Source organism: Physella acuta, unplaced genomic scaffold (genome assembly GCF_028476545.2).
Source record: "Physella acuta isolate Inbredline_101_S28 unplaced genomic scaffold, ASM2847654v3 ptg000225l, whole genome shotgun sequence".
Taxonomy (NCBI): Eukaryota; Metazoa; Mollusca; class Gastropoda; family Physidae; genus Physella; species Physella acuta.
This window is the reverse complement of record NW_026731744.1, coordinates 766,663-780,723: the sequence shown is the minus strand read 5'-3', so window position 1 is coordinate 780,723 and position 14,061 is coordinate 766,663. Positions and strand designations below refer to the sequence as shown.

The 14,061-nt window shown below is 46.7% G+C and overlaps 1 protein-coding gene across 1 annotated transcript; it reads left to right on the top strand.

Annotated features, from left to right (window-relative positions):
* Nucleotides 1–12,736: 12,736 nt before the first annotated feature.
* LOC131937964 (uncharacterized) lies at nt 12,737–13,252 on the top strand. The gene has a single exon (XM_059295756.1). The coding sequence runs from the start codon at nt 12,737–12,739 to the stop codon at nt 13,250–13,252; it is 516 nt and encodes a 171-aa protein (XP_059151739.1).
* The last annotated feature ends 809 nt before the right edge of the window (nt 13,253–14,061 follow it).

Below are 14,061 nucleotides of genomic sequence, written 5' to 3'. Positions count from 1 at the left end.
CAATCCCCACAGATACTAGAACTAACATCAATCCCCACAGATACCAGAACTAGCATCAAGACAATCCCCACAGATACCAGAACTAGCATCAAGACAATCCCCACAGATACCAGAACTAACATCAAGACAATCCCCACAGATACCAGAACTAACATCAATCCCCACAGATACCAGAACTAACATCAATCCCCACAGATACCAGAACTAACATCAATCCCCACAGATACCAGAACTAACATCAATCCACACAGATACTAGAAATAACATCAATCCCCACAGATAGCAGAACTAACATCAATCCCCACAGATACCAGAACTAACATCAATCCCCACAGATACCAGAACTAACATCAATCCCCACAGATACTAGAACTAACATCAATCCCCACAGATACCAGAACTAACATCAATCCCCACAGATACCAGAACTAACATCAATCCCCACAGATACCGGAACTAACAACAATCCCCACAGATAGCAGAACTAACATCAATCCTCACAGATACCAGAATTAACATCAATCCCCACAGATACTAGAACTAACATCAATCCCCACAGATACCAGAACTAACATCAATCCCCACAGATACTAGAACTAACATCAATCCCCACAGATACTAGAACTAACATCAATCCCCACAGATACTAGAACTAACATCAATCCCCACAGATACTAGAACTACCATCACGACACTCCCCCTCCCCCATAGCCCCCAGCCCAGCAAGAGCGAGACAAAAACTGGGACGAGTCTTACAACGATGTGACTTGCTCAAGGCGGCCTCTCTAATACTGTTGCTAATTAAAATTGATTTTTAGCTTTCAATAGGGGAAAAGAACTCAGATATTAAAGCAATAAATATCAGGTTTCAAACTCCGTGTATGCGATTAAAATTAAACTTCTTTCTGTGAGGGACTTGTTTATCAGAGCAATGGTAAAGTCAAATGATGGTCAGACAAAGAAATGGTAAGAGAAGTAAACCTGTGTATCCAAATATAGCATTTATTTATTATATATCTATATATATCTCTATATCTATCTATCTATATATATATATATATATATATATATATATATATATATATATATATATATATATATATATATATATATATATATATGGTATAGAATATATATATAAAGATGTCAAGACAAGAAATGCCCAGCTGAATCTAGACGCAGAAAATTTTCGTTCTATGTTATTGAAAAAGTGCCATAATATGCTGTAAGAACAGGAAACATTTTACCAACCAGCTCGTCTGGGAGAGGACGTTCATGCACGTTCTGTATTTAACTATTTTCTTCTTTCTGTCTTGCTCTTTAGTCTGTTATTCCATTTTGTCGAGAAGAATGGATATCATTTTATTGTTTTTATTGAGATCTATTTATATTTTTTGGGAAAAAAAATGGTGTCATGCTGCAGTCTGTGTGGGACACTGTGAGGGGGGTTGACCTCCGACCCCACAGTGTCATGCTGCAGTCTCTGTGGGGAGGTTTGAGAAAACAATTTAGCAGACGTGAGAGTTGACTTGCCAGTAAAGTCAGGCCTTATTTGACCCAGCAGACTCCAGTTGGCGACGCCGAACAAACTGATTCACCGTTAGTGGGCACTTGTTAACACCTTGCGCATGCGCTGTCAGCGGTCACGTGAGTGTCAACATGTCTTCTGCTCAGAGTTTCCACCCGGCAACTTTTTTGTCCGCGCGTGTTTGTTTACTTGCCGCCAGTTTTGTGCCTTCCAGTGAACTCATGAGACGAGGTTGATTGCGTTTTGTCCAGCAGTTAAACACACAGCCCGGGGGGGGGGGGGGGACGACGGACCTGCGTGCTGTATGGGCCCGTCCAGTGGACTGTTGACACGCCCCTGACAGGGGGAGTGTACACAGGCGGCCCGTGTCACGGGGCTCTGGCAGTCAGACGAGGGTGACACCTCGCTCGTCTGCTGGAGCCTGCTCCTAACGGGAGTCACGTGCCCACAGTTCAAGTGATGACAGATGTCATCTTTTTAAACTCATCAATGTCACATTGTCATCTGGACTTCACATTGAGACATCTAAAAACTATTGTGTCTTCACATTGAGACATCTAAACTATTGTGTCTTCACATTGAGACATCTAAACTATTGTGTCTTACATTGAGACATCTAAACTATTGTGTCTTCACATTGAGACATCTAAACTATTGTCACATTGAGACATCTAAACTATTGTGTCTTACATTGAGACATCTAAACTATTGTCACATTGAGACATCTAAACTATTGTGTCTTACATTGAGACATCTAAACTATTGTGTCTTCACATTGAGACATCTAAACTATTGTGTCTCCACAACAAAAAATATCTTCACATTGAAGAATTACGACAATGAATCAACTGGTATTGTTAATGGCTGTAAACTGATACTTAGCATTTATTTTTTTCTGTTGGCCATAAAAATGTTATTATCAGGATAAAGTTAGTGCTAGTCCACCAATGTTATTTTTCTCTTTATTTTTGGTCCAACAATGTTATTTTCTCTTTATTTTTGGTCCAATAATGTTATTTTCTCATGTCTTTTGGTCCACCAATGTTATTTTCTCATGTCTTTTGGTCCACCAATGTTATTTTCTCATGTCTTTTGGTCCACCAATGTTATTTTCTCTTTATTTTTGGTCCAACAATGTTATTTTCTCATGTCTTTTGGTCCACCAATGTTATTTTCTCATGTCTTTTGGTCCACCAATGTTATTTTCTCATGTCTTTTGGTCCACCAATGTTATTTTCTCATGTCTTTTGGTCCACCAATGTTATTTTCTCATGTCTTTTGGTCCACCAATGTTATTTTCTCATGTCTTTTGGTCCAACAATGTTATTTTCTCATGTCTTCTGGTCCAACAATGTTATTTTGTCATGTCTTTTGGTCCACCAATGTAATTTTCTCATGTCTTTTGGTCCACCAATGTTATTTTCTCATGTCTTTTGGTCCAACAATGTTATTTTCTCATGTCTTTTGGTCCAACAATGTTATTTTCTCATGTCTTTTGGTCCACCAATGTTATTTTCTCATGTCTTTTGGTCCACCAATGTTATTTTCTCATGTCTTTTGGTCCACCAATGTTATTTTCTCATGTCTTTTGGTCCAACAATGTTATTTTCTCATGTCTTCTGGTCCACCAATGTTATTTTCTCATGTCTTTTGGTCCAACAATGTTATTTTCTCATGTCTTTTGGTCCAACAATGTTATTTTCTCATGTCTTTTGGTCCAACAATGTTATTTTCTCATGTCTTTTGGTCCAACAATGTTATTTTCTCATGTCTTTTGGTCCAACAATGTTATTTTCTCATGTCTTTTGGTCCACCAATGTTATTCTCTCATGTCTTTTGGTCCACCAATGTTATTTTCTCATGTCTTTTTGTCCACCAATGTTATTTTCTCATGTCTTTTGGTCCACCAATGTTATTTTCTCTTTATTTTTGGTCCAACAATGTTATTTTCTCATGTCTTTTGGTCCACCAATGTTATTTTCTCATGTCTTTTGGTCCACCAATGTTATTTTCTCATGTCTTTTGGTCCACCAATGTTATTTTCTCATGTCTTTTGGTCCACCAATGTTATTTTCTCATGTCTTTTGGTCCACCAATGTTATTTTCTCATGTCTTTTGGTCCAACAATGTTATTTTCTCATGTCTTCTGGTCCAACAATGTTATTTTCTCATGTCTTTTGGTCCACCAATGTTATTTTCTCATGTCTTTTGGTCCACCAATGTTATTTTCTCATGTCTTCTGGTCCAACAATGTTATTTTGTCATGTCTTTTGGTCCACATCCATGTCGTCAAGCTCTTGAAGTGACTCGACCAGAGGTTCCCATTGCGTCTCCTAAGGTGCCGTGGTCGTTAAATACCCAAGTTCTAAAAATAGCTGACCCAGTTTGCGTCACCTAGAAACTCCGGCCCCGGGCGACCGGTCCCTGGACTGCCGACTGTCTCCGGAAATCTCAGCCACGCTCTAGATACGCTTGTTCTACTTACTGACGTCAGCAAATGTGGCAGGTCACGTGGGATAACATTAAAAACAAATTAATCTACTTGTGCCGATAGTGTTGGATGATAACACGCAAGTTACATGCAAACTGCCGGCTCGGCCGTGTGCCGGCACGGTATCTTAGACTGCCGGTGTCCGGACGGTGAAGCGCAACAACTGCTGTCAAACTGTTTCAAATATCAGATGTGTGGGTTTGTACCGGCAGGCCAGGTACCAGCTGTTGGGTGGATGGCATGTCTGGCAGTTCACATCTGAACCATGTGTCCAGGTGTACGTTGTCTGGGGCATGTGTCCAGGTGTACGTTGTCTGGACCATGTGTCCAGGTGTACGTAGTCTGGGGCATGTGTCCAGGTGTACGTTGACCATGTGTCCAGGTGTACGTTGTCTGGGGCATGTGTCCAGGTGTACGTTGTCTGGGGCATGTGTCCAGGTGTACGTTGTCTGGGGCATGTGTCCAGGTGTACGTTGTCTGGGGCATGTGTCCAGGTGTACGTTGTCTGGGGCATGTGTCCAGGTGTACGTTGTCTGAGGCATGTGTCCAGGTGTACGTTGTCTGGGGCATGTGTCCAGGTGTACGTTGTCTAGGGCATGTGTCCAGGTGTACGTTGTCTAGGGCATGTGTCCAGGTGTACGTTGTCTGAGGCATGTGTCCAGGTGTACGTTGTCTTGGGCATGTGTCCAGGTGTACGTTGTCTGGGGCATGTGTCCAGGTGTACGTTGTCTGGGGCATGTGTCTAGGTGTACGTTGTCTAGGGCATGTGTCCAGGTGTACGTTGTCTGGGGCATGTGTCCAGGTGTACGTTGTCTGGGGCATGTGTCCAGGTGTACGTTGTCTGGACCATGTGTCCAGGTGTACGTTGTCTGGGGCATGTGTCCAGGTGTACGTTGTCTGGAGCATGTGTCCAGGTGTACGTGTTCTGGGGCATGTGTCCAGGTGTACGTTGACCATTTGTCCAGGTGTACGTTGACCATGTGTCCAGGTGTACGTAGTCTGAGGCATGTGTCCAGGTGTACGTTGTCTGGGGCATGTGTCCAGGTGTACGTTGTCTGGAGCATGTGTCCAGGTGTACGTTGACCATGTGTCCCGGTGTACGTTGTCTGGGGCATGTGTCCAGGTGTACGTTGTCTGGGGCGTGTGTCCAGGTGTACGTTGACCATTTGTCCAGGTGTACGTTGACCATGTGTCCAGGTGTACGTAGTCTGAGGCATGTGTCCAGGTGTACGTTGTCTGGGGCATGTGTCCAGGTGTACGTTGTCTGGAGCATGTGTCCAGGTGTACGTTGTCTGGGTCATGTGTCTAGGTGTACGTTGTCTGGGGCATGTGTCCTGGTGTACGTTGACCATGTGTTCAGGTGTACGTTGTCTGAGGCATGTGTCCAGGTGTACGTTGTCTGGGGCATGTGTCTATGTGTACGTTGTCTGGACCATGTATCCAGGTGTACGTTGTCTGGGGCATGTGTCCAGGTGTACGTTGTCTGGACCATGTGTCCAGGTGTACGTTGTCTGGGGCATGTGTCCAGGTGTACGTTGTCTGGGGCATGTGTCCAGGTGTACGTAGTCTGGGGCATGTGTCCAGGTGTACGTTGTCTGGAGCATGTGTCCAGGTGTACGTTGTCTGGGGCATGTGTCCAGGTGTACGTTGTCTGGGGCATGAGTCCAGGTGTACGTAGTCTGGGGCATGTGTCCAGGTGTACGTTGTCTGGACCATGTGTCCAGGTGTACGTTGTCTGGGGCATGTGTCCAGGTGTACGTTGTCTGGGGCATGTGTCCAGGTGTACGTTGTCTGGACCATGTGTCCAGGTGTACGTTGTCTGGGGCATGTGTCCAGGTGTACGTTGTCTGGACCATGTGTCCAGGTGTACGTTGTCTGGACCATGTGTCCAGGTGTACGTTGTCTGGGGCATGTGTCCAGGTGTACGTTGTCTGGACCATGTGTCCAGGTGTACGTTGTCTGGGGCATGTGTCAAGGTGTACGTTGTCTGGGGCATGTGTCCAGGTGTACGTAGTCTGGGGCATGTGTCCAGGTGTACGTTGTCTGGACCATGTGTCCAGGTGTACGTTGTCTGGGGCATGTGTCCAGTTGTACGTTGTCTGGGGCATGTGTCCAGGTGTACGTTGTCTGGGGCATGTGTCCAGGTGTACGTTGTCTGGACCATGTGTCCAGGTGTACGTTGTCTGGAGCATGTGTCCAGGTGTACGTTGTCTGGGGCGTGTGTCCAGGTGTACGTTGTCTGAGGCATGTGTCCAGGTGTACGTTGTCTGGAGCATGTGTCCAGGTGTACGTTGTCTGGGGCATGTGTCCAGGTGTACGTTGTCTGGGGCATGTGTCCAGGTGTACGTTGTCTGGACCATGTGTCCAGGTGTACGTTGTCTGGGGCATGTGTCCAGGTGTACGTTGTCTGGAGCATGTGTCCAGGTGTACGTTGTCTGGGGCATGTGTCTAGGTGTACGTTGTCTGGGGCATGTGTCCAGGTGTGCGTTGACCATGTGTTCAGGTGTACGTTGTCTGAGGCATGTGTCTATGTGTACGTTGTCTGGACCATGTGTCCAGGTGTACGTTGACCATGTGTTCAGGTGTACGTTGTCTGAGGCATGTGTCCAGGTGTACGTTGTCTGGGGCATGTGTCCAGGTGTACGTTGTCTGGGGCATGTGTCCAGGTGTACGTTGTCTGGGGCATGTGTCCAGGTGTACGTAGTCTGGGGCATGTGTCCAGGTGTACGTTGTCTGGGGCATGTGTCCAGGTGTACGTTGTCTGGGGCATGTGTCCAGGTGTACGTTGTCTGGGGTATGTGTCCAGGTGTACGTTGACCATGTGTCTAGGTGTACGTAGTCTGGGGCATGTGTCCAGGTGTACGTTGACCATGTGTCCAGGTGTACGAAGTCCGGGGCATGTGTCCAGGTGTACGTTGACCATGTGTCCAGGTGTACGTAGTCTGGGGCATGTGTCCAGGTGTACGTTGTCTGGGGCGTGTGTCCAGGTGTACGTAGTCTGAGGCATGTGTCCAGGTGTACGTAGTCTGGGGCGTGTGTCCAGGTGTACGTAGTCTGGGGCATGTGTCCAGGTGTACGTTGTCTGGGGCATGTGTCCAGGTGTACGATGTCTGGGGCATGTGTCCAGGTGTACGTTGTCTGGGGCATGTGTCCAGGTGTACGTAGTCTGGGGCGTGTGTCCAGGTGTACGTAGTCTGGGGCATGTGTCCAGATGTACGTAGTCTGGGGCATGTGTCCAGGTGTACGTAGTCTGAGGCATGTGTCCAGGTGTACGTAGTCTGGAGCATGTGTCCAGGTGTACGTTGTCTGGATCATGTGTCCAGGTGTACGTTGTCTGGGGCATGTGTCCAGGTGTACGTTGTCTGGGCCATGTGTCCAGGTGTACGTTGTCTGGGGCATGTGTCCAGGTGTACGTTGTCTGGGGCATGTGTCCAGGTGTACGTTGTCTGGGGCATGTGTCCAGGTGTACGTTGTCTGGGGCATGTGTCCAGGTGTACGTTGTCTGGGGCATGTGTCCAGGTGTACGTTGTCTGGACCATGTGTCCAGATGTACGTTGTCTGGACCATGTGTCCAGATGTACGTTGTCTGGGGCATGTGTCCAGGTGTACGTTGTCTGGGGCATGTGTCCAGGTGTACGTTGTCTGGGGCATGTGTCCAGGTGTACGTTGTCTGGGGCATGTGTCTAGGTGTACGTTGTCTGGGGCATGTGTCCAGGTGTACGTTGTCTGGGGCATGTGTCTAGGTGTACGTTGTCTGGGGCATGTGTCCAGGTGTACGTTGTCTGGGGCATGTGTCCAGGTGTACGTTGTCTGGGGCATGTGTCTAGGTGTACGTTGTCTGGGGCATGTGTCCAGGTGTACGTTGTCTGGACCATGTGTCCAGATGTACGTTGTCTGGGGCATGTGTCCAGGTGTACGTTGACCATGTGTCCAGGTGTACGTTGACCATGTGTCCAGGTGTACGTTGTCTGGGGCATGTGTCCAGGTGTACGTTGTCTGGGGCATGTGTCCAGGTGTACGTTGTCTGAGGCATGTGTCCAGGTGTACGTTGTCTGGGGCATGTGTCCAGGTGTACGTTGTCTGGGGCATGTGTCTAGGTGTACGTTGTCTGGGGCATGTGTCCAGGTGTACGTTGTCTTGGGCATGTGTCCAGGTGTACGTTGTCTGGGGCATGTGTCCAGGTGTACGTTGTCTGGGGCATGTGTCTAGGTGTACGTTGTCTGGGGCATGTGTCCAGGTGTACGTTGTCTTGGGCATGTGTCCAGGTGTACGTTGTCTGGGGCATGTGTCCAGGTGTACGTTGTCTGGACCATGTGTCCAGATGTACGTTGTCTGGGTCATGTGTCCAGGTGTACGTTGTCTGGACCATGTGTCCAGATGTACGTTGTCTGGGGCATGTGTCCAGGTGTACGTGTTCTGGGGCATGTGTCCAGGTGTACGTTGACCATGTGTTCAGGTGTACGTTGACCATGTGTCCAGGTGTACGTTGTCTGGGGCATGTGTCCAGGTGTACGTTGTCTGGGGCATGTGTCCAGGTGTACGTTGTCTGGGGCATGTGTCCAGGTGTACGTTGTCTGGGGCATGTGTCTAGGTGTACGTAGTCTGGGGCATGTGGACATTCGTAGCTTGTGATAAATGAAATCCGTCCCAGCTGTCCTGTTGTTTTTCGTTATTTAAAACATGTAAACTTATTTGGGTGAGAACTGACGAGACTTGAGACTTATATAGGCGTGAACTGACGAGACGAGACTTATACGAGCGTGAACTGACGAGAATTGAGACTTATATAAGCGTGAACTGACGAGACTTGAGACTCATACGAGCGTGAACTGACGAGAATTTCCAAAGGTAGCCGATACAGGAGCTAACAACATTTAAATCTCTCGTCTATTGTTGTAAAAAAATTGTGTTTCTCCACATTTCCCAGCCCTACAGGTGGAGAAGGTAACTCCCAGCTACATCAGATGTCGTGAAACTACCGCCCCCCTCCCCCACTTCCCGCTACAGATTTGTCCTCCCCCTCCCCCACCCTCTGGGTATCACCGCACCACGTGACCACGCATACCGGAACCGATGATTGATGGGCGGGATTTCCGCCATTATTAAAGGGGAGATAATACAATTAATCACGTGATCTAAGTCCCAGCTAACTAGTCGGGCAACACAGCCAGCTCGTAGTAGCGTCTTGGATAGACTCGTTCTTCAGCTTCAATAGACTCATTCTTCGCCGTCAATAGCCTGCTTTCAAATCTGTGCACGATATTCAGTATCAGATTTCATCGGGCCCGCCACAATTAATACAATCCTGCGTCAACATTGGGGCTAATTACAAGCCAGGGACGCGCGGCCATTTTTCACCCATGTTTGCCGTGCTGCGATGTGTTTCCGATAAGCGGAACATGGCTGACACGTCACATCAAACAGGACGATGGCCTGATAACGGCGGGCCATTCGGTGGGCCGGCGGGCTCGGGTAAGTGGCCCATGTAGACCCGTGCATGCTGATCGATGTGCTCAACACGGGTATCACGTGATCACCGTGGCCGGCGTCAAGTGGTTCACACCCATCCGGGGTAGGCCTGCTGACCCCACACCCCAGGGTTCACATCACGTGGTTATATGGTTCACATCACGTGGTTATATGGTTATATGATTGTATGGTTCACACCGCCAAATTCACTCACCGACAGTTTGATTTACCTGAAGAATTCACTCACCAAATTTTGTATTTACCTGAATAATCGACTCACCAAAATCTGTATTTACCTGAATAATCGACTCACCAAATTTAGTATTTACCTGAATAATCGAATCACCAAATTTTGCATTTACCTGAATAATCGAATCACCAAATTTTGTATTTACCTGAATAATCGACTCACCAAATTTTGCATTTACCTGAAGAATCGACTCACCAAATTCTGTATTTACCTGAATAATCGACTCACCAAATTTAGTATTTACCTGAATAATCGAATCACCAAATTCTGCATTTACCTGAATAATCGAATCACCAAATTTTGTATTTACCTGAATAATCGACTCACCAAATTTTGCATTTACCTGAATAATCGACTCACCAAATTTTGCATTTACCTGAAGAATCGACTCACCAAATTCTGTATTTACCTGAATAATCGACTCACCAAATTTAGTATTTACCTGAATAATCGAATCACCAAATTCTGCATTTACCTGAATAATCGAATCACCAAATTTTGTATTTACCTGAATAATCGACTCACCAAATTTTGCATTTACCTGAATAATCGACTCACCAAATTTTGCATTTACCTGAAGAATCGACTCACCAAAATCTGTATTTACCTGAATAATCGACTCAACAAATTTAGTATTTACCTGAATAATCGAATCACCAAATTCTGCATTTACCTGAATAATCGAATCACCAAATTTTGTATTTACCTGAATAATCGACTCACCAAATTTTGCATTTACCTGAAGAATCGACTCACCAAATTCTGTATTTACCTGAATAATCGAATCACCAAATTCTGCATTTACCTGAATAATCGAATCACCAAATTTTTTCTATTAGCTGTATAATTCCCCGATTCACATGATTGCAACTATGGTAAGGTGAGGAAGACACATCAGCCCCCTCCAACACTTTAGAATTTTCGGTTGTGAGTCACTCCTGCCCCGTGTTATTGTTTTAACTTGATACGGACTTTTTTTAACAGTTAGTTTTTAATCATGTCGGAAAAACTGGGCTTTGCAATAAAATTATGTCTGTATGTCTGAGCGTGTGTAGCTGTGAACACAATAACTTGAGTGCCGTTACAGCTAGGTGATGAGTTTTCAAATATAAGTATAAGATAAAATTGGTAGCTCTGTATCAACTTTTCAGATATTTCCGTTAACCGGAAATGGAATTTAATTTTCTTCTTTCGGGTTTTTCTAAATCCTATAACTTGCATAGCTTCTGATGGAGAGACGAAATTTCAAATATAAGTAAATCATCTAATCCTCCGTTTTCTGTAAAATAAGCACATGAATTTATAAAGTACTTATGTTCCGAACTATTTAACACACATTATTTGCTGTTCACTTGGTGCGCAATTCTTTTTTTCATCGAGATTCTATTATATATTTAAAAGTTTAAGTATGTAAAAGTGGATTTAAAATTATGTCTATATCTCCAGTTGCCATCCTACCGTAGTGTTATGCAAGAACATTCAAGAAATTTTAGGTGAGATCACTCCCGCTTTATTTAGGTCCAGCCATTAAATGGTGTCACCTGGTGCGGACCGCCTACCCCCACCCCGTCTTGTGTCGCTATTGGTGACCACCACCAGTACCTGGCCAAGACACCCCCCCCCCCCCGTGATTACATCACAATCGAGCGTATGTTTTCTCCTGGCTTACCTACCCCTACCCAGACGAGTTGTCTCTCGTGATTTATGTCCCCTGGCCAGCATTGTTGCGGGTCGTATCGTGTTGCTGGGAATTCCCGTTTCTCCAGGACTTTATGGGGGGGGGGGGTTTAGACCGTATATCTAGGGGGGGGGGGGGGGGGTTAGACCGTATATCTAGGGGGGGGGGTTAGACCGTATATCTAGGGGGGGGGTTAGACCGTATATCTAGGGGGGGGGGTTAGACCGTATATCTAGGGGGGGGGGGGGGGGTTAGACCGTATATCTAGGGGGGGGTTAGACCGTATATCTAGGGGGGGGGGGGTTAGACCGTATATCTAGGGGGGGGTTAGACCGTATATCTAGACAAATCAGCCACTGTAGCAGAATAGGGGGATCAGGAAAGTAAGGGAGTATCAGGACACTCGCTGTATCAGGACACTCGCTGTATCAGGACAGTCGCTGTATCAGGACAGTCACTGTATCAGGACAGTCACTGTATCAGGACAGTCGCTGTATCAGGACAGTCGCTGTATCAGGACAGTCGCTGTATCAGGACAGTCGCTGTATCAGGACAGTCGCTGTATCAGGACAGTCGCTGTATCAGGACAGTCGCTGTATCAGGACACTCGCTGTATCAGGACAGTCGCTGTATCAGGACAGTCGCTGTATCAGGACAATCGCTGTATCAGGACACTCGCTGTATCAGGACAGTCGCTGTATCAGGACACTCGCTGTATCAGGACAGTCGCTGTATCAGGACAGTCGCTGTATCAGGACAATCGCTGTATCAGGACACTCGCTGTATCAGGACAGTCGCTGTATCAGGACACTCGCTGTATCAGGACACTCGCTGTATCAGGACAGTCGCTGTATCAGGACACTCGCTGTATCAGGACACTCGCTGTATCAGGACAATCGCTGTATCAGGACAATCGCTGTATCAGGACAGTCGCTGTATCAGGACAATCGCTGTATCAGGACAATCGCTGTATCAGGACAGTCGCTGTATCAGGACAGTCGCTGTATCAGGACAGTCGCTGTATCAGGACAGTCGCTGTATCAGGACAGTCGCTGTATCAGGACAATCGCTGTATCATGACAATCGCTGTATCAGGACAGTCGCTGTATCAGGACAGTAACGGACGTAAGAACAGTCTCTGTACCAGGATGGAATCTCGTATTTTTCTCACCCATGTCGCCGGCCACTGAATCTCGTATTTTTTGCCGGCCAGTAGACCCAGGGTTCGGCCACAATGGATGGCTTAAGATGCTTTTATAGGACAATTTAGACTTAATCATTGTATACCCACACGCCAACCTGATCCTAGAGGCCAACCTGATGCTAGAGGCCAACCTGATCCTAGAGGCCAACCTGGCCAACCTGATCCTAGAGGCCAACCTGATCATAGAGGCCAACCTGGCCAACCTGATCCTAGAGGCCAACCTGATCCTAGAGGCCAACCTGATGCTAGAGGCCAACCTGATGCTAGAGGCCAACCTGATCCTAGAGGCCAACCTGATCATAGAGGCCAACCTGATCCTAGAGGCCAACCTGATGCTAGAGGCCAACCTGATGCTAGAGGCCAACCTGATCCTAGAGGCCAACCTGATCATAGAGGCCAACCAGATCCTAGAGGCCAACCTGATGCTAGAGGCCAACCTGATCCTAGAGGCCAACCTGATCCTAGAGGCCAACCTGATCATAGAGGCCAACCTGATCATAGAGGCCAACCTGATGCTAGAGGCCAACCTGATCCTAGAGGCCAACCTGATCCTAGAGGCCAACCTGATCATAGAGGCCAACCTGATCCTAGAGGCCAACTTGATCCTAGAGACCAACCCCAGAGACTTATGATCTGACACCCCCCCCCCTCCCAGTGTAGCAGCCCGTACCGTGACGAGCTGTTGAACCTGCTCCTAGAGACTAATAGACCCCCCCCCCCCCCCAGCTGCTGAGCTCTCGTTAAAGTTATTGCCCTCTTGAGGCACCGCGTCTTTGATGTGCCCGTCATATGCCCGTCATCGTCTGCCTCGATTGCGTGACGTCAGCTTGTTAAAGGGGTGGGAGAGACGTGTAATTGGTTCACCAACTGGTGTCGCCACAGGGTCACCAATTGTATGACATGTAACATGACATGTTGTGACCTATTATGTAGTGACCTGTTGTGACCTATCATGTAGTGACCTTTTGTGACCTATCATGTAGTGACCTGTAGTGACCTATCATGTAGTGACCTATCATGAAGTGACCTGTTGTGATCTATCATGAAATGACCTGCAGTGACCTATCATGTAGTGACCTGTAGTGACCTATCATGTAGTGACCTGTAGTGACCTATCATGAAATGACTTGTTCTGACCTATCATGTAGTGACCTGTAGTGACCTATCATGTAGTGACCTATCATGTAGTGACCTGTAGTGACCTATCATGTAGTGACCTATCATGTAGTGACCTGTAGTGACCTATCATCTAGTGACCTATCATGTAGCGACCTGTAGTGACCTATCATAAAGTGACCTGTAGTGACCTATCATGAAGTGACCTGTAGTGACCTATCATGAAGTGACCTGTAGTGACCTATCATGTAGTGACCTATCATGTAGTGACCTATCATGTAGCGACCTGTAGCCTGTAGATCATATTTCAACCAATGAAACATCG

What these genes read in the sequence shown, in the direction of transcription:
- LOC131937964 (XM_059295756.1), top strand. Translation starts at nt 12,737, where the DNA reads ATGCTAGAGGCCAACCTGATCCTAGAGGCCAACCTGGCCAACCTGATC.